General features: G+C 34.8%; 1 protein-coding gene across 1 annotated transcript; it reads right to left on the bottom strand.

Moving 5' to 3' along the window:
• Window positions 1-637: 637 nt before the first annotated feature.
• On the bottom strand, window positions 638-14616 carry LOC110454215 (ubiquitin-conjugating enzyme E2 Q2-like). The gene is made up of 12 exons (XM_021503609.1): window positions 14319-14616; window positions 13336-13440; window positions 12421-12522; window positions 11212-11324; window positions 10862-10958; window positions 9406-9490; window positions 9044-9104; window positions 8577-8667; window positions 7705-7812; window positions 5765-5860; window positions 4752-4818; window positions 638-4250 (listed from the first exon to the last, which is right to left on the bottom strand). The coding sequence occupies exons 1-12, from the start codon at window positions 14478-14480 to the stop codon at window positions 4219-4221; spliced, it is 1119 nt and encodes a 372-aa protein (XP_021359284.1). The 5' UTR covers window positions 14481-14616; the 3' UTR covers window positions 638-4218.
• Between the last annotated feature and the right edge of the window lie 6557 nt (window positions 14617-21173).

The raw sequence follows: 21173 nt of genomic DNA on the forward strand, positions 1-21173 counted from the left end.
CATTTGAACAAACTTGGGAGCCCTTCATCCGAGCATGTTACTGGCCAAATTTAAGCACAGTAGGCCTTTGGTTTATTCATAAGAAGTTGTTTCAATGTTTTGAACATATTTGACCCCTGTGATCTTGATTTCATGAATATAAGTCAAGGTCATTTATTTGAACAAACTTGGTAGCCCTTTATCCAGCATGTTACTGGCCAAATTCAAGCACACTAGGCCTCTCGGTTATTCAGAAGAAGTTGTTTAAAGAATTTAAACATATTTGACCCCAGTTACCTTGAATATAAGTTGAGGTCATTTATTTAAACAAACTTGGTAGCCCTTCATCCCAGCATGCTTCTGGCCAAATATCATCACCCTAGGCCTTTTGGTTACTGAGAAGAATTTGTTTAAAGTAAAAAGTTGACGCCAGACGGATGATGGACGGAGGGACAACAGACGCCGCACCATGCCATAAGCTCACTTGGCCCTTCGGCCAGGTGAGCTAAAAAGAGACACTGAATTTGCAGGTCTATATTTGCCTTTTAGGACTGGTTATTTGCTTTGATATCAACAGAGGTTAGTCTTTTCTTGTGTTACCAGGACCTATATGAGAAAAAATAGATGGAATATTTTTTAAAAATAATTCAAAACTAAATTCTTTTATTTAATTTATTGACTTCTGTTTCAGTGGTACAATTCGTATATAACATATTAATGTCAGCAGCTTCTGTTGCCCGTGACACAAGACATTAATTAACAAATAGCTCAAAGAATCACTTACACAAGTGGTATACATGATTACTAAAAACAGGAGGTGAGGCAGTACAACTGTTTGGGGTCATATTTCTTAGAAGAACCATTGTTAAAAACTGTTATCCAATCCTTTAAAAACGAAAGTCAGCTTTTGCACACAATAAATTACAAGACAACAGTTGTGATTGTCAAAAGATTCCCTATAGTTCTGCTGTCAGCTACTTGTGAAGATGTCAGTACATGTCCAAACAAACAATATAATTGTGATTTCCCATATAGTGATGCACTATTTTTCAAAATCTCATTCGTAATTATGGCGACTCCAGTGAAGACCTCTGCTAAGAAATATCTCCAACCTTAAACATTTTGTATTCAGGTTTTCTATATCTTTTTTTTAAACTATACATTCAAATTGTGTCATAAAAATAGTTCAGCCATTTACAAATTACCATGCATGAAAAATGTTGCATGTGGCAGTTTGGTCAACCTCAAAATCCCTTCGGTTACGCTCACCAATGCTCTCTGCACACCTGGAATATGTCATGGTAAAATCAAGGAATACAGTTAGCTATTTCATTAGCTTTAGGTAAAATAATTGGCCAGTCACTGGGATGATACCTGTCCGGTGAGAACATTCAACTTCAAAGTCAGTCACTTTTACCATAAAGCTGAAGTTTGATCCTTTCCATGTACATCAAAGTATCAAATGCATGTATCTATTTCTATCATCCAAATGTTGAAGCCTTCAATTTCGTCACTATATATTCCAGGAGTGCAGTGAAGGTAAGAAAGCGTTAGCCCCAACATTTCTAGTGTGCAGAAACATAGCACACAAGTGGATCGAAAACCATCAAACATTTCCAAAACTCTCATTTTAGCAACGCCATCAGTTAGGTACTTAAAATAATACTTCCTGGTGTGAAACCTTCAAAAAATGTATTTCCTATGAATGTTGGGCTATTGTTTGTGAGATTTTCATGTATCTAGTGAAACTATTGGAGCAGTATAATTTTTTTCATGCATCTAGTGAAACTATTGGAGCAGAAAATACATGTGTTTGTTGAACAACAGTTATAAACACATCCCAAGTACACGTGTATTACAAAGAGAAAGCACAAGCCCCTGTGTATACAAGCATGGATGTGTGAAATTTTTCATAGAAGCTCAATCACTACTTCATGGGTTTTTTGTTAAATGGACATGTATTACATTTGTAAATCCACAAAAAAGTGTCAATATACATATTTCAAACTGCTTTTGACAACCAATTTAGTACATTAATGTTGTCTTACAATGTGCTGTTTACCTGGATTCCAGCATCAAAATAGGTAGATTTTCATTCAACAGCAATACCATATATGCATATAACAACAGAATAACATGACATATTTCACCAATTTCACCAATTTCACAGTGTATGATGTCTTGTTCTCAAATCAGCAGAAAACATTGTTTCTAAACTCAACAAATGGAGTAAACGAGAATTTCTTTTGATATATTATAATGGAAATGAATGCAACTAAAAGTATGCTTATGATAAGAAGTCACTTAAGATATTAAATAAAACAGAAAATTGGGTTAAAAGGGAAAATTAGAAAATTACATTATTTGCTTTACTATGCTGACCTTTGTTAACAGCTGTATGCCTAATCATCATGTACCAGACAAAAAGAATTGCATTATTTACTGAGAGATACATTCTCCATTTAGAGTTTGCAAATCACTGAATATCACATGAACTTAATGTTTCAGGAGTTATATCCCTTTACACTTTCAAACCTGAGCAGGCCTGTAAATGTTAATACTCGTCTTCACTCGTCCTCAAAACTTGGTCCATCCCCATTTCATGAATGTTTGACCACCCAAACCATTTCTGGGAGGCAAAAAAACTCTTCGGTAACATTGACTGCCCAGGCTTCCAAATTGGTCTTTCATTATTTCATAAATGATTAACAGTGGTCCAACCACCCGAACCATTTTTGGCAGGGCAATAAAGCTCTTCTGGCAGCCCACATTAAGTCACACAAGTGTTAGCTGTTAACGGATTGTCAATTTGACATATTTTTCTACATTATCCAGATATTATCTTTTCCGTCCATTACAAGTAAGTTTATTATACAGAAGTTAAGAAATTGTTTAAAACATTAAAATGTGATCAACCAATTGTAATCGTCAAGGTATGATACCAAGAACTTACACTTAGTTCTTTGTATTGATGATGGATATGAAATTTGAGCCGTCATATTGTTAAATTTTGTGCAAGTTAAGAAGAAATGAATGAAAACAAAAGTGAACAAAAAAAAATGAAAAAAATCTGTAGGAAGTCTCAAATAATTCAATATATACCATGTGGAAGATGAATATCATTCAAATGGAGATGAACAAGTTCAAGACTAGAATTCCATCCAAAACTCCTAACCTGGAAATGTCAGCTACGATAATATAATCTGTCTGGCATGACATAAACATGTAAATTCTCATACAAAAACAATATACAATATGCTGACTCACTTACTTACGATCCGCTGACACACACAATTTACACATTCACCATAAAATCGCTTATTTCACCTGTCGCAAATTATTTTTTATTCACAATCTCCCGCTCTTACAACCTTACGATTGCCTAGTGCAGTTTTCAAACCCTCCGTACAATTTATTGTGTAGCACATCACAAGAACAACCATGAATTGGCAACAGCAGAAAAACCAATGCAGATAAAAAAAACACACTCAATCTCAGGAAAAAAGAAATATTCAGGGGAAGATGTTTTTATTTGACACATGTAACTTTGTTTATATGCAAAAATGTTATAATGTACATATCACTTTTTGGTAAGTACATAGCAACTGTTCGAAAAACTAATTCTGTAATATACTTTCTATGAGCTTTAATTTCCCCATTTTTTGTCTCCTTCAAATGGATAGTTTTGTTACATCAAAATCACACCTCTCCAAATATCTTAATTACGTTCAAATCTTTTAGTGATCAATGCCCGCAGTTTAGCCTATTATTCTTATGATATGCTACACATATGACAACTAAAGCTAACCTTACAAAAGCGTTCCTGTTGATAAGACATGGTCGAAACTTCTAAGTGTACCTAACTACATATCAATAAATATAGGCTTTGCAATATGAGGAACAAACAATCTGGAGTCTGTATTTGAGGATTCAGGGTCTGGCTTACAATACTAATTAAGTCTGTATTGGTGCAGACTGTCTTCTATAAACACTGATGTAGCCAGGTTCACGGGTGACTGATGTGGGTACATCAAACATACTCAGCTGACGAGAAGAAAACTGACTGATGCTGCATATGACGATGAATCCATTTCTCCAAGAAATGCGTTCTAGAATGTTCATCAGTACATGGACACAATGTACTGCAAAGTAGGCAACAAAGGTGATTCTCCGTTAGGAAAGTCTCAGCATGTTGATGATTTTAAATGTCACAGAAAAAAACCCAGCCATAAGTACTTCTTAACCATCTTCTTTTGGAGGAGTGAACCATCCTGTAAGAGCAAACAGTAATACTAATTTAAATATTTCTAGTTATTCCGAATAACCAGACAGGCATTAATGTGTGTATACATTTAAAACTAGTCATCAATTTGTGTACCTTCAAAATATGTCATCAATACTTGTGTGCCTTTGAAATGTGTCATACATTCTTGTGTAAATTTCAAATGTATCGTCAATCCTTTTACATCTTTCAAATGTGTTGTCAATTCTTGTGTACCTTTATAATGTGTCATCAATTCTTGTGCACCTTTATAATGTGTCATCAATTATAGAGTAACCTTCAAATATGTTATTTACAGACTCAAAATCCTGTTTTGTGGAACGCTTTCAGGAAAAAAAATATGTATCACAGTGAATCTGCAGAATTATTACAATAGTCCAACCTTCTTCCTTGGAAATCAAATCATTGTTAGGCCTCTTTTACTAAAGACTGAATTCTGAATAAATGCTTGCAACCAAGTGTTATTTGTAAACCATAACAGATTACTTACCATTTTTTTCATGAATCTTCACTAAAGATTTGAAAGACTGTTGGGCTCTAGCTAGACTGTACTGATTCTGAAAAGAAACCTTAAAGTCTTAAAATTGCTGTCAATAACCAAATACAAAGAACAGAAACAGTAGCTATTAGTATTGTATAGACGAATCCTATTTTAAACTTCTACTTTGAATATTTGTTTAAGTCGAGAATTATTATGATGCATGAAATATTTATACAATCACATATTACACTGACATTATATAAACAAGAGGCCCAGGGGCCTTAATAGCTCACCTGGTATTTTATTTTCAATTTAAAACCTGCTGAGTACCATACAGGTTTAATTATCAAAGAAGTACGAGAAACAAAGTTGCAAGATGAACTGCATGTAAATCTGTTTTGGTGGGTAAGACACAAAAAAAATTATTCTTTTCCCAAAGATGCTCTAGAAGAAGTTTGATGAAAAGATGAAAATCCCTTCATTAATAACAAGAGATCCTAGAGGGATATTGTCACCCACCATTGTACCATCTTCATTAGTTCTTTGTCAGTTCGATCTTTTCTCTTCTTTTCTCTACTCTGTTTGATCGAGTCGTGTTAACAGTAAATGCACCTTGAGGTAACTTTTGATCTAAACTTAATACTGATGCGGATGAAAGCCAACCTTCAAAGTGAGTTTGTCATTTCACATATTTACTAGTACTGTACTTAATGTAAAAGAAATAGAATCGATCATTGCAATATGAAAAATGTCTGTTTAGTTCTTCCTCGAGCCATTTTGTTTATCTGATCAGTCTCAAAAGTTGCCCTGCACAGCCTAGGGACCAAGGGGAACCTACATATAAAATTACATATAAAATTGTCTCATAACAACATTTGCCTTCTGAATGCTTTGCAGTGGAAGGATGCAGAGCAAATGTAAACATTACACATATAATATGCATTTACTACAGTAGCATACAAATAAACCCATTTATAGCCATAGTGTCACCAAACGGTATAAAGCAGATTTACGTGTCATACCTTTGACGCAGAAAACTGGATTCTAGCTTTCCCTTTCACAAGTGTTGCTGCAATCTGCATGATAACCGACTCCATACTGTATACTATGCTCCACCCCTGTCGGTACAAAATACACACATGGATCTATCATCAAAGAAGAGTAAGTTACCAATTGAAATTGCTTAATTACACTTGTGTATTTTGCGCACCCCCCACTTTGAGCATTAAATTTCTCAAAAAAAAGTGTGCAAATCACACGAGTATTTACGGTAGTTCTTACTTATAACAAGATGTAAATCACAAGTTAAATTGTTAATTTGAGCACTTTTACGTTCCAACGAAAATCTCAGAGCATCTAAAGAAACAGGATTTTTCACAAAAATATTTACACCAAAAATAATAAATTTCGCTCCACAATATACATTTTACTCAAACACTACATAATGCATAACAATGGAGGAATAAGCAGACCAAAGATCATCACTTCATAATAAATAAGTTACCATTAGCATTTTCATCATCTGTATTTTTCTAATAAAGATATCAATTGTGTATCATTACTCTTCAGAACGTTTTTTTCATCTGCCACAGATACCACTGTGATTCCGACATTATTCCAATAATTTGTTCATCAAATATCGCTGTGGTGGCGAATGGTTTTCAAAAAGATCATCAGTTCAGTATCTAAAATAAACTTCTAGTTGGACCAATTTTTTAAATTTCATTACTTTGAACAGTTGAAAATAATTTTCCATGATATTTATGGAGTTTTCAAAATTGCCTATTACTTTTGGAATACCCCAAAGACATTTTCAGATGTTTTTTTTTTGTTTTTTTTAGCATAATAAATTAAATAATGACCAAATCAGCAGGAATTCAACAGAAGAAGATGTGTTGCCTGAATCTGTTTAGGCTAAATGATAGCTGATAACAATTTACCCATGATGAAGGATTAGAACGCAATATAATTAGCTGTGCTGAATTTGATGGGATCACTGTATACGTAGTTTCAAGCAAATTTGGATGGGCATTGAGCTGTAGCGACGGACTTAAGATTATAAATATATTATACATGGCAAATTTCACTACAATATGTAATATTATTTTGCAAAAGATATCTTGAAATCAGCCAATCAGACTGCAGCAGCCTCATCAATATCTATGAGTATCGCCATGCATCAAACTTATTGCGGGACTTTGATTGAGATAGGATACCAGGAGAGTTCCATGAAAATCAATATATTTCTTTTAAGATGACATTTATATCTATAATCTATCAGATCACAACAGCTCAACTAAACCTGCACGAGTCTGGTTAAGCATCAAACTTCAGCAAGGAATTTCAGTTAAACTTATATATAACATAGCAAGTTTCATCAAAATCTTAATAATCATTATGTTATTATTTCCATTTAAAACATTTATATTCGAAAAGGTTTCATGAAAAAGAAGCACAAACTATGTTTTGCTGCGAACACACTATATCTTCATATTGGTTATAAATGGAAGCAACAACAAAATCATTCATCCTTACACTTATATGACTCTAGAAAATACATTTTTTTCTTTCTTCGGGTTGGTAAGTATGAATTATGAAAAGTTCTTTTTTACACAACCAATAACATTTTCTATGTGACGTTTCGATGACTAGTACTATATGTACACTGTCACCTTCATCAGACAAATGACAAGTGAAGCGTATGCACTCAAAAGTGTAAAATGTGTACGAGTTGTCCACAAAATCGATTTTGATTTCGGCTACGCTGTACAATAGTTGTTATATATGTACCGAAATGACTCCATTCAGCTACGCCTTGTTTAATACTTGGTCATAGATGTGTGATTGAAATTCATGAATACCAGTTTTTATACAAACAGACAATAAAATCTACCCCCGTTCCTATACAAATATATAATGGTAAGTCAGAACTACCACACCTTCATGATGATCAATTGTTTACCTGTCGTGTCAGAAGCTCCATACAGATGGCCCCTCCTCCCAGCACATAGCCTCCTTGTAATACAGGGGTTATCACTCGTACAAATGGCGGCTCGGAAGGGTAGTTGTCCTGATTTCATAACATTTCATACCATTAAATGTTTAAATAGTTAAGGGGAATACAGTTAATGTTTTGGAAGATAAGATTGATATGACCTTTAAGGCAAAAAGTTTTAGCATCAGTGACCTTGACCTAAGAAATTTGTAAACCCTGATTACACATCTACATTTCATTGTGTATCACTTCATCAAATTTCAAAAAAGATTAGTCTTACGGATTTCTACATAATTCAAAGGACAACGTCCCCCTCAATTAATTTTTTATTAAGAGACCCTTTGGACAGAGAGACGGACGGACCAACAGACAGACTGACAGACACTGTGGGTACTATAGGGCATCTCCAATGCAGGGCCCTATAATTTTGCTGTTTTGACTTTAAGTGTAACAATGTATTGTTATAGCTGCTACATTGTCTTGTATCACAAACATGCAGCGAAGAGTGCAATGCTGCTTCTGACCATGATAAATCTGGCAAGCTTCAGAAAATGATTTGAAAAGATTCCCAACCTCTGATGTCTTAATTTTCCTTCTGAATTATTGACATTATGCACTTTTTCTTCACAGACATGAATAATGGAACCAAGGCAACATTTTTATCAAATTAGGTTTTTTTCTCGGGACAACTCAATCAGCATATAATGACCTAAGACATGTGAAAATGAACCGAATATTTTGTTCTCAACCTAGAAATTTGAGAAACCAATTACATTCGGACAGACTGCAGAAATTGTTGAAATGTCTGTTGATCTGAGATAGTGTGTCCTGTATCATACCTTAAAAGTAAAATTAAGAAGAATATGGTCCCTGCCTTCCTTTTCCTTGAAGGTTTGAAGATCAGTGTACAAAGAGCTATCTGGATCGACTCTAAATGAACAGGAATAAATAAAATTTTAATGCAATTTATCTTAATCTAAAATGATCACATACATACATCATTCTGACTTATTTTTGGACTGTAACAAAATTACACAAAATGTAAGTAGTGCAATTTATAATACACATAGCTTTTTGAATCTTCAAAAACACAATGGTTAAAATCTAATTCACTCACTGGTGGTATTATTCTATAAGGCTTCATCTGAGAGTTGTGAACAGTTAATCACCTGTAGTTTTAAGGTGTTTCTGCTGGTACCTTTGATACCTAACTTTTTGCCTGTGTGCATATTTAACTCAATGTGTCAGTTTATGAAAGATTTTAACAGATTAAAGGAGTATTACAGATGCAGAGATATCAACTCACTTTTTTAACTTTATACTCCATTCATAAAGTGAATCATTGACTAGATCAACTGTGTAAATTCCTGCAAAAAAAAGAATAGAAAATGATAATGTTACAGCGGGAAAAAATATTAAATTAATATAAAATCAACATAATATTTAGTGAAACAACAGATCGTGAACTTACTTATAACACCCAGTGCCATCTGGCAATAAACTTCATCTCAATTATTTCAAAATTACTACAGTATTTTATGTAACTTACGTTGTTTATTAAAAGGAAAGATGCAAGCATTTAATCTGCTATTGATCACGAACTAGTCACCTCTTGTTGTCAAAAACGTGAACTACAGATTTCTGATGACTAAGATGTCTGTTACTTACCTTTTTTAAAACTGTCTGAGCGATAAATATCCCGTAACTCTTTCATCAGACGATCTGTAGCCTGCACGGACCCTGACACAGAACCCTAATTAAAACAGAAATATCAGATATCTAAAGGGCAAAACCAATCAGATTCATGGGTTTGGTTCATTTCAATTTCCAATAGAACTAACAATACCACAACTAGAGGCTCACCTGGATCTTTAGCAGTGTTATATAATGCTATGGGTTAGGGATCTCAAACATTTCAAAGTTTGGCCCAGAAATTATGTCCCTAGGGATGGGGCCAGATCCAAGAGTGAATACTGATATCATAATTGCGTTCCTCTCTTGATACCCAGCAATGGTATTTGTGGTTATGGGGTGGGAATATCAATTGTTTCAAAGTGAAGTCCCTAGGGGTGGGCGAGACCCAAGAGTCAATTTATAATACATGTATCATGATTGGTCTCTTGATGGCGAGCAATTCATACATGGTTATAGGGTAGGGATCTCGATAATGTCCAAGTATCGACTTTTTTTTATATCAGACTGGCGTCGATTAACGTCAGAACTCCGGCCCTCTATAATATGCGGGAAATAAGCGACCCGCGCCAGGGTCGCTCTTCAAATAGATATTTTAGGAACAAATCGTCACTTTCACACACATGTCGCACATGGATCGAAAGATCTAATTTCATGCACTAGGTGGTATCAATAACATGTTTCAAAGATCATTACAAACAGTATTTTTCAATGTTTTCTGTACCAACCCATGTTTTTAATGGAAATTAGGGCATGAGCTATGTCACATGACTTGACGAGTTCTAACGTTACCGAAGGTATTTCCCAACGTTATGACGTAGGCCGCCAAGATTTTATAGTCATGTGGCATTAGAAGGCGGGGCTATCAAAAACGTAAAGTAAAACAGAGTAAGTTTGAAAAAATATGTTTTTAGTGATTGTATTGGTTGTTTGAGGCATGTTATGTATGTTCATCTTGTGCATAAAGAATAGATCTTTCGATAAAATGTCAGAATAATTCGGACTAACATAAACTAAGGCTGGCACAATATTTTGGTATATGGCAATACACAGGCATACCGTCTTACATTGCAATATTTTTAAAAAGGTTATATCTACATATCTGCCAGTTGTTAACACCAAGCATTCTTATTCCAATAAGTAAAAACACAAGTTATCATTAATGGAGGGAATCAGTTGGAATTTCATGACCACTGTATGCTTTAATGAAAATTTAATCAGTGTGAACCATATATAATATAATTCAGTTTGGTAACATTACGACAATTATTTTTTAAATTGAGAGCCTTTTTCTTTTCATAATATTTCGGATAAGTATGTATACATATTGCAACACATACTTTCCGTATTGCATTATATCGTGATACACTCTAGGTGTGTTGTGGCACTGCTTCCATAAACAATTAATCTACTGTACTGGTACCTGACATACCTTGAGATAATCTTGTCTTTGATTCTGTCTCAGTCGTTCCAATACCATTAAATTGTCTGTGTCAATACCAGCTACCTCCGCCTTCATTCTCTGGTCACTATTAAAACAGAGAAAAAAGTAACGAAAGTACAATGCAGTATTCTCCCCTGGCTGTTCTTGCTTAGTAATAATGCTACATTTGATGATGTCACACGCTTTAATAATGATAACATAATATATGGATTTCAAATCACAATCCATCAAAATTTCCTCTTACAACGCAAATATTCCATCATTCTGAGCAGTCATCAGGACTAAAGCAGGATTAAACTAATGACTAAGTTATGTTTCATCTAGAGCTGGTAAATTACTTTTGAGGATCTTCCTCCATGTCGTCGTGACAAACTTCCTCCTCTCCATCATCATCTTCTACTTCCTGTTCCTCGTCTTCGTCATCCTCGTCCTCATCAGAAATCACCATGCCCTGTTAATTCAATTTGACATGTGCAATTCTTCATTCAAAAGACAACCACAATGTAATTTTTGTCATATTAATTAATTCATATATTTTTAGTCGTATCAATCAACAACCGATATTGATAGTATATGATGCCAAGGTAAATTATTATTGCAGAAAATGTTCTTCAGTACCAGAATATCATTGAGTGCAGATTTATATGTTAAAGATTCACCTCACCAAACCAACTGAGTGTGAGACAACTGTCATGATCAAATGTTTCACTTTGCTGCTGACAATAAATATAACAGCACATTATCACTCCTAGAACATGTATCACAATATATTAATTTTACAGTCTGCAGTCTACACTGATATTCACTCAATAACCATGGTTCCCGCCAACTGGAATTAACTTCTGAAAGCCTGACCATAGAATGTGACACGTCTACAACAATACATGTGTGCGGAGTAGCTATGTTAATTCTCAGCGAACAAGAAAAAATGTATGACATCATCAACAGTAGATGTGGGCAGAGTTAACCAAGACTTATATAAATGCAAATTTCAGGCTGCAGCTTTAACTAATCCGACCAAACATTCATCTGATTTGAAATGAAATTTGTGTCTGCTGATTAGACTACTGAGTGAAATAGTTATAAACAATATACAGAAAAATACTGTAAATATTTAAGGAATAGCTTTCTGTTTTGGTTAGGTTATGATGTGGAAACTCCAGTTGAGCACGAGTAAATTTATGTATCAGAGTAAGTGTACATATCAATGTAAGTGTACATATCAAAGATGGCAAAGCCAAGCCATCGATGATAATTTGCTCTTGAAGATCAACTGGAGTTTCCACCTCATAACCTGACCAAAACAGAAAGCTATTCCTTAGATAATTTACTAGCAAAAGAACAGAACCAGCATTTTCTCTCTCTTACAACACAATTTAGCTTGCAAAGACAACAGCGATTTCAGTGAAAAAGCTACTGTGAATAAAATGTTATATGTTCTAATACATTTTGGTTTAAAAGTGTCAACTTCTAAACAAGTTAATCACAACTCATTGGTTCAGCTGATCTCATTGGGAATTTGAAGAAGCTATTTAAAATGCAAATACCCTTTCTGTTAGTGCATGGTCTATGTGGGACATGGCCTCAGGTACAGGGACTTCATTCAGGCGACAAAGTGTTGTTACCAACATCTTCACTTGTTGCAAAATCTACAAAATACAGAATTTTGAAAAAACATTGCTAAGCAATTACCATCACCTGCAAAATGTGTGTGACACTTACAATTATCACTCAGATATCAGTAAGCAAATCAAAGCTTGCTTCATATTCAGAGTACTAGCCTGCAGACAGATTTTGAAAAAATCCATTATTTCAACGTATAAGTTTGTAATAAATATTGAAATATTTCACTTGGCTGATGTAAAAATCTACTTACCCTGTGCATCATAATATGATCAGTAAGGAATACAACTGCATTATATGTGGCAATTCCTATAGCTGTAATTATCTAAAACAAGCCCTTCATGTTGAATAGGTAAAACAATTTATTATGTTTGTTTATTTGTGTTTTACGTCCTAGACAAGGAAAAAACTATCACTGTGATGTCATCAAACCGATTGTACAAAGGTTACTGCCTAGCTAATGCAGGCCTCAAACCAGCAACCCAGAGGTAGCTATAGAGGGCTAGTGATCTTGGACGGTCAGACGCCTTAACCACTCGGCCATGTGTATGGAAGTTACTGTTCTATATTTAGTTTATTGTGCCTTAAAAACTAACTAGTGTAACAGACTTTTCATTACCAAGTAACTACACATACAGTACATGTGCAGGTTATAGTACAGGGATAATCCTGAAGGGGGCCATTGACCCCCCAAAACTGAAATTGACCCCTCCGTGTTCCAATAGTCTTTTATATTTTACATAGAACAGCCCCTCTTGTTTGATATTGACTAAATATTGCAGAAAATGACCCACTACTCTGAAATACCAGGATTTTACGTGTTATATATGATGTATTACGTTATTTTTGGTAGGTGGGGCTCTCTCCAGTTCTTGGATTGCAGCACTGATGTAGCTATCATCATCGTCTATGTACCACATTGGAGCCATCTGTGGATATGTCTCCTAAAACAAAATTTTAAACAATATTCATGATGTACTTCATATATATGATAAAATATAACAGCATCGCCACAATGTTTTCAGTTCAACTATTTTGTCAGGGTTCAAAAATTTCAGTATTATCTGCCAATATAGTATATGTCAAAGGACTTACCAGGAAATTAATTATGATTATAGTAAGATATCGACTATCTATTAGTTACTGCACAGTGCACAATAATGCTACATGTAACGGAACATACATTTGTCATCATCAAGATCCAGGAAAATGTATACATACGATATGATAAAATATTGTTATTACTAAGAATAAATTGAATGATATGATCACCACGATATGATATGATCACCACTCAGGATGAAATTACAAAAATGAGGGTACCAATTTTGAATGTTAAAAATAACAACTGCACACAGTGATTTCGTCAATAACATTTTCATTGGGATTATATATTCACAGATCAACAATTCAATATAGTAATATTCTCGATTATACATATTCCCAAGTAAATTACATGTGGATAGGAAGATCGTGATCCTAAAGGGATGACTTCATCATGTCACTTCCGTTTGATACTGCCTAAAAAAAGAACCGAAAACCAATATATTTCACTAGGTTCAAATATATTTGTTCGGTACCCATGGTATTCTATGAACGACAAATGTGAACATTTGTAGTAATCTAAATACGGTGATCATTTATTGGGTATGCTACTTAACACCGTTAACTTAATACACAGACGACATCCCCTGCATTGTTTGTGGGAACAAAGATCTGGATGAAAGGATATTATTTACCAGCTGTTATAACCCCCTCATAATGAGTGTCTGCTAGTGAATAATTAACATATATTTGCCAGTTGAATATTAAATTTTCTCACCGTAATATTGCCGTGAATACGATGTTTGTCACCATTTCTGTCGATAAATCGACAAGATATCTCGTCAACCGAGACTGTCAGAATCTGAAACCGTTCGTTTTGTCTAGGGAAAGTGCTCTCCAGGATCCGTATGTCCTGTTTCAGATTTTCTAAACACGCCATGGCTGGTCCGTTCGTGGTAAATTCATTTGGAATTACGAATCAGCAGAGACAGTTGCAGTTAAGACATCCTCAAAATTAAACAAAAAGTTTCTTTAGGATGGCAATGTTATGATCAAGGAAACATGGCGAAGAAGTTTGTGCGCATGCGTGCAAAGTTTTGCTCTATAGTTTGTTCCATAATCTATCGTTCTCTGTCGCCTGCAATAAGATATAGTCTATTCTTGAAATGTGTGTTGGCAAAATTTTTGGAGCCATAAACGTGGAAATTACGACAATGAAGATCCATATGATCCAATAAACTTAAATTAAATCATGTTATTAAAACTTGACACCTAATTACTCTTTATTTATGAAAAATATCGCCCAAACTTAAATTATTGAACGGAACGTTAGGTTACTTTTGGAAAAACGCAATATATTAAAAAAGGAAGAAAAGAATGAATACGAAAAAAGTAAAGTAAACGGAATGTTTGTATGAAAATTGTCATAAGTGTGACATTTATTTATTACGTATTAGCAAAATTGACATTATATTGATATTACGTCTCTGATCACATGTTATATATAGATCTCTGACTGAAGAAGTTTGCATTATCATTACATTTTTAATGCGCTGAATGACATCTAAAAAAATGATAATCTTGTTGGTAAATGGATAAGAAAATTAACGTTTGAGATATAATAAGATATTGCAGAGACGTATATATAGTACGTCTCTGGATAATGGTAATCATTTATAGGGGAGATAACTCTAAATGTATGCATACAGTTGTAGCGGAACATGACTGGGTTGATTGCCAACTAGGGTTCGAACCCCGGTCTGGCCGTGCATTTCCCCGCTCCTGTTACATTAGGCAGGGATGTGTAGTGGAGGTTTATTTTAAATCAAATTTTTTTTTAAACAAACAATTACAAGAACTACATAAGAAATATAACAGTACATGCATTAACCAAGGGTAAGACAACAGGCTAAGCCTATATAAGTCTTTTCCTATAGAACCAGAAGGTGGTTAGTGTGTCTTCGGGGTCGAAAACCTTGTTAAAGGGGGGAGGAATGTAATAATGATAATAATAATTCGGGGTTCTTAAATGCCGCTTTATCACAACCTATTTCGTAGGTCGTCTCAAAGCGGTTCACAAATTATTATTCGTGGCATTTGCGACCAGCCAATATCTTTCTCAACTCCATGGGGAGCATACAGCCGGTGTTGCCATTTCGGCGCTCACAGTTAGCATTCAACAATTCCAGCACTGCCCAACCACTTACTCAGTTACAGCTGAGTAGATTGGAACAAGCAGAGTTAAATATCTTGCTAAAAGATTCAACGCAGTGCCGTGGCGTGACTCGAACCCGCAACCCTTCGGTCAAGAGCCCGGCGTCCTACCACTAGACTACCGTGAAGCGGAACTGGACTGGGTCTTCTTCTAGAATTTCACAATATACACACAGACTATATACTGTAGTCAATGAGGGGTTTGTGGTACACTGATAAACTGTACTGGTAAAAGTCGTGGCAAATTATCTAGACGATTCATGCAAATTACAAAAATAATGTTTATTAAGATTTCGCTAAGTTCAGCTAATACATTTTTTGCGAGTATTAATTCATGTAATGTGATATAATTAAATTTTGCCTATCTCCCCCATAATAGTTTTTTTTTGGTATATATCGTATCTAACTAAAAAGAAAAACAAACAACTGATGACGGAACTACTTTTTACACTTCAGAATGCAAAATTACAACGCAGCTTTTTTTTAGCGCAATTGTTTAGTTTACGTAAAAATTAAATTAAATTTAACTGTGCATTTACAACGTGTTTGTCTACTTTTTTAAAATTAAATTATAAAGAATGCCCAAGATTTTGTTTTGGTATATACGGTATATACCGTATATACGGTATATACCGTATATACCAAAACAAAATCTTGGTAATTCATTAAATATTGTGACGTCATCAATTATAATCTTAATAATGACGTAACATTCTTCCATACTATACCTTGACGTCACAGACTTCCATACTATATCATGACGTCATAATTGAAGATATAGAGCAAAAAAAATGTAGGCTGTTCAGACCTCAAGAATGACACGATTGCTATGATAAAAAAGGATTTTACTTTCGCTAAATTTTCTTAGTTCGCAAGAGGCTCGATAAAATCATTTATTTAAACTCGCTGTTCATAAATCCGTAAAAGAGAAATGAAAACCCAGGTAAAATCCCGCATGTGTACAGTGTACAACGTAAACGTATTTATAAGAGCAGGATTAAATTTTGAATTTTGGTTAATAATTGAACAGTTGGATAAATAAACGTCTCTTTTTCATAGGAATTTTACATTCGTTTTCGTTTTATATGAAATGTTTGACAGATTTTTCATTTCATTTCGCTAAAACGATTTTTAAGACTCGTTTTGTAACTCTTATATTAAATGGAAAATCATGTAAGATCCTATCTATTAATACCATGTACAGTAACACGATAAATTAATTTACAAGAGCATGATTAAATTTTAGTGATTTGTTGCAACGTTTCTTTTTCATGTATTGTATATCAATTAAGTTGTATAATATAAGAGATTAAATGCCCATGTGAAGTAGGTAACTATAGAAAATATAAGATATAACGACCGACTTCAAAACTTTTGAATTCGGTCGTTATATTTCATTTTTTTATGCTTATACCTACTTCACGTGGTGCCATTTAATCCTAATAATTACAAGCTCTCGCATACGCTGACTCTGTTGGATAAGAAATTTAATCAATAATAACTTGTTGGATATCCTCCATAGAATGTGTCTGTAGGTTAATAAGGATACCGATTTAATTTGCCAGGGCCTCGATGGCCGAGTAGCTAAATAAGGCACCTGGCTAGTCGCCTTCCACTAGACTGACTGCCAGCCCCCAAGTTGTATGAAGAATTCCTCGACTGCATTTTACTACTAGTTTATCTCCCCTAGTTTAGAACTTAGGGTCTGGTCAAATCTAGAATCAGACATCCAACTAATAACTAATTCAATATTCTAGAGACGAGGGCCAGTCTGGCCTTCCACCAATCGGTCACGGTTTCGAGACCCACGTTGGGTAGTCGCTATAGGTAATATCCGCAGGTCGGTTGTTTTTCTCCAGGCACCCTGGCTTCCTTACACCACCAAAACCAAGCACGTCCTTAAATGACCATTGCTGTTAATAGGAAGTAAAAAAAACACACACACATACACAAACCCAACAACACACAGATGACACATAATTTTAAAGAAAACATACACAGAACCTTTATACAATATCTAACTTCTGTTTGAGGACATAACGGTGATAGTTTTATCTAATAATGATAGTTGATATCGCGGCAGTAATGCGTAAATTTCAAAACTATGGATGGTAGCTCTATAGATAACATATGAGCAACCATGTAGCTATATTGTTCAGCATGGTGATGTCAGCGTTAGCGAAGACCTATTGTGATTATATAATAAAAGAGTCTGAATTCAAGCTATACATTTACAGATTATCTTTTATTATCTGACAGCCTGTACATGCTAACTAGAACTAGTTATCATGATGTTAATGAATTGATAACTTTATCACGAGTTGAAAGAACTGTTTCTCATTCAGATTCACGAGTGAGCGAACCTTTTTCTTATACACTTTTCTCATTCAAATTCAAATAACATCGTTTACATAGTCTTGCTTCAAACTCACGATTTCAGACTCATATCTAAATTAAGTCATCGTGGAAAACGTCAAAATGTAGGGGAAGATGCGTTAGGTGTGAGTTAAGTTTGACTTTATTGTATCTTGTTTTCATTTCATTTGAATCGTCTCTAACCAGACCTCAAATTTAGTTACACAAGTTATTAGACCGCAATAACTTCGAATAAATAATTTTTATACAACATATATTCAATAAAAATCTCGAAATAATGCCCATCGTTTCATTTGCCATTTCGTTTATTGCAAAACTATTTCAATGTTCCCTTTTCTTCTTTTCTTACGAAATCCTACATATATATATATTTCCCTCAATTTATCGCCAAACCCCTCTGTATCGCCAATCTTTTACCTTTAACCTACCTCTTCGTCGACACTGTTGTTAGCTTGAAGTAGCTAATGTATGCGCATCTTGGTTTGGTAGCATACTGTTAACCGGTTGTGAAGCATAAAAACTGGGATAAAACTTGGACGGTATATTTTTCCAAAAAGTGTTTAAACGAGATTTAAAACAGTTAAGAGATGGGGCTTCTTCTACTGAGTTGGAAAGGTAGTTCCAAGAATCCACTACTCTTCTACTAAAACATGTTGAGTGACCCTGGTCCTGCTCTTTTTTTTAATAGTTTTTTGTTGTTTTGGGAAATGGTGGCAGTGTAACGAGGTTTTACTGTATATTGGATGTGGAAGGGTGTGGCAGAGTATGTACACAGGTGAACCATTCTGGTTTTCTTTTCCTTTGAACTGCCTCTTTGTATATGAGAGGGTAGGTGGTGGTGGTGGTGGTGGTGGTATGGGGTGGATAGAGGTGGTGGTGAGATGCTGAACCCGTTAAATACACACCACTTAGACTTGGAGTTGTGATTTACACTTCATGGTATATTTATTCTGCTTGTTACTCTCCTGAAATAGATATCGCGTGCACATTTAACATAATTGTCGATCAAGATTTTAATTCAATGAAGGACTAATGATCCTGCGTTGATAATTTGCAAAGCTTCAATACCCTATTACGCACCAACGGTTGGTTCACCAACGACAAATATCGAGGACGAGGGGGGAAACCGAACATAAGAAAAGAATCGATTGTTTTTAGTATGGGCAGATCTACACACTGTTGTATTCCGAAGTTCAATCGATACTGAGAAATCAAAAATTGGTAGTCTGCGTTTGTAAGATAATGTAGGCAGATGGTCTGCTTCGGAAGGGACCAGAATAGGATAGATACGTCATGAAGTTTTATGAGATATCTCATTGGCTTCATAGGTTAATTTACAATTTTTTTTTTTCAATCAACAGGAATTGTTAATTTTTGGAATATAATTATATTGCTGTATAGCTATATATATAGCTTTCCATTGGGACCAAGAACAGATTTTTTCTTTCATGCTAAATAAAACTACCAGTCATTGTTAAGTGTGTACGTCATAATAGCACTGAGTGTACATTTTTCTAAAGTTGACGTCACAACACGTACATAGTATTTCCGCAAAGTTGTCTCATCATTAATGGCGGGAGATCAAGATGGACTATCTGTTCACTGACACCCACGTCTTAAAAATTAAATTTCCTTTGTATTAACAACCAAAAAAAAGATGTTGTTATAATCCCAACAAAATATTATTGTTTTTTCCTTGACGAATATCAATAACTGGTAACTATATTTATTTATATATATGTGTGTGACTTATACATATGGCTCTTTTCATATTTTCACTAGTAGTTCCACGACGCGTGGTTTTCATATATCAAAAGACTCACCCAAGGCTAAGCCCGAAGGCGGAAGACTTTGAGATTTATCTGTCTGATATGACCATTTTCCAGAGGGTAAATGGTAAGAAAGAATTAATAAAAAATATAAGCTTTCCTTTCTATAATAAAATCATGTTTTTAATTGCGGTTTATATCATCATACATAATTTATGGCAACACATTCAGCACGGACTTAGTCTAATTCCGTGCATTCAGTAGGCCTACGCTACATATGTAATTGCAGGCTTTCTATTGTTGAAAAAAATGCTGTATTCACCTGCGTTAAGGCAGTTACTCGCCTGACTTTACTGCTTGCAGTGAAAGATGTGTTTGCTAATGTAATATTATTACCGGAAATAAATGACGGGACGGGACACGTTTTATATAGTACGTATTAATACTAGGTCCTAGTCCGATAGACGTTTGAACTGAACACACCTAAAAATCATAATGTTCAGAAGCGTCTTCACGACATATGGAAATGATGGAAGCCCGCCTTGCATTTGAAAAGGATGTTTTGTGACTAAGACTGATGTACACATTCCATATCGTTTGTGCCAGTACTTCAGAATGAAGCACAATATCCAGTCACTCGGTTCAGAAGGGGAGCCGTTCTGCAAAATTCCACGCAATGAAGAAATTAATATTTTTGAGAAACCTTTGTCAGACTCAATTTTGAAACGTAAACAATACCACGTGCAAAAGTCGACCACAAACAAACGAAAACATGACACCGAGATGATGGTTGACAAGGACGTGGCATGTGAAGCGGAAGCAAAGAGAAGAAAAACGTCAATAAAGGTTATCAGTTTACTTCCATTGATTGCTCTCCATAACGAGTGCCCCACAAACCCTCTGCAAGCCAGTCATGCACCACATGTGTTCGCTACAAATGTCTAAAATACACAAATGCTATACTGATTTGAGTCACAGAACACATAAGCATGTTACAAATGTCTAATATACACATATGCTATACTAATATGGGTCACAGCACACATAAACATACATGTTTATGTGTGCTGTGACCCATATCAGACAGTATTGAGTATAGCATATGTGTATATGCATGCAACATGTCCACATAGTATAAACTAGTGGTCACCAGCTAAAGCTATTTAAGAAACAATGCCGCTCAATCGTGTAGTCACAAATTGGAACAATTTATCAGCTGAAGTGGTTAATGCCAAAAGTTTGAAATTTTTAAAAATAGGTTAAACGTGCACTGG

The sequence above is a fragment of the Mizuhopecten yessoensis genome, unplaced genomic scaffold, assembly GCF_002113885.1.
Source record: "Mizuhopecten yessoensis strain PY_sf001 unplaced genomic scaffold, ASM211388v2 scaffold7725, whole genome shotgun sequence".
NCBI classification, from domain to species: Eukaryota; Metazoa; Mollusca; class Bivalvia; order Pectinida; family Pectinidae; genus Mizuhopecten; species Mizuhopecten yessoensis.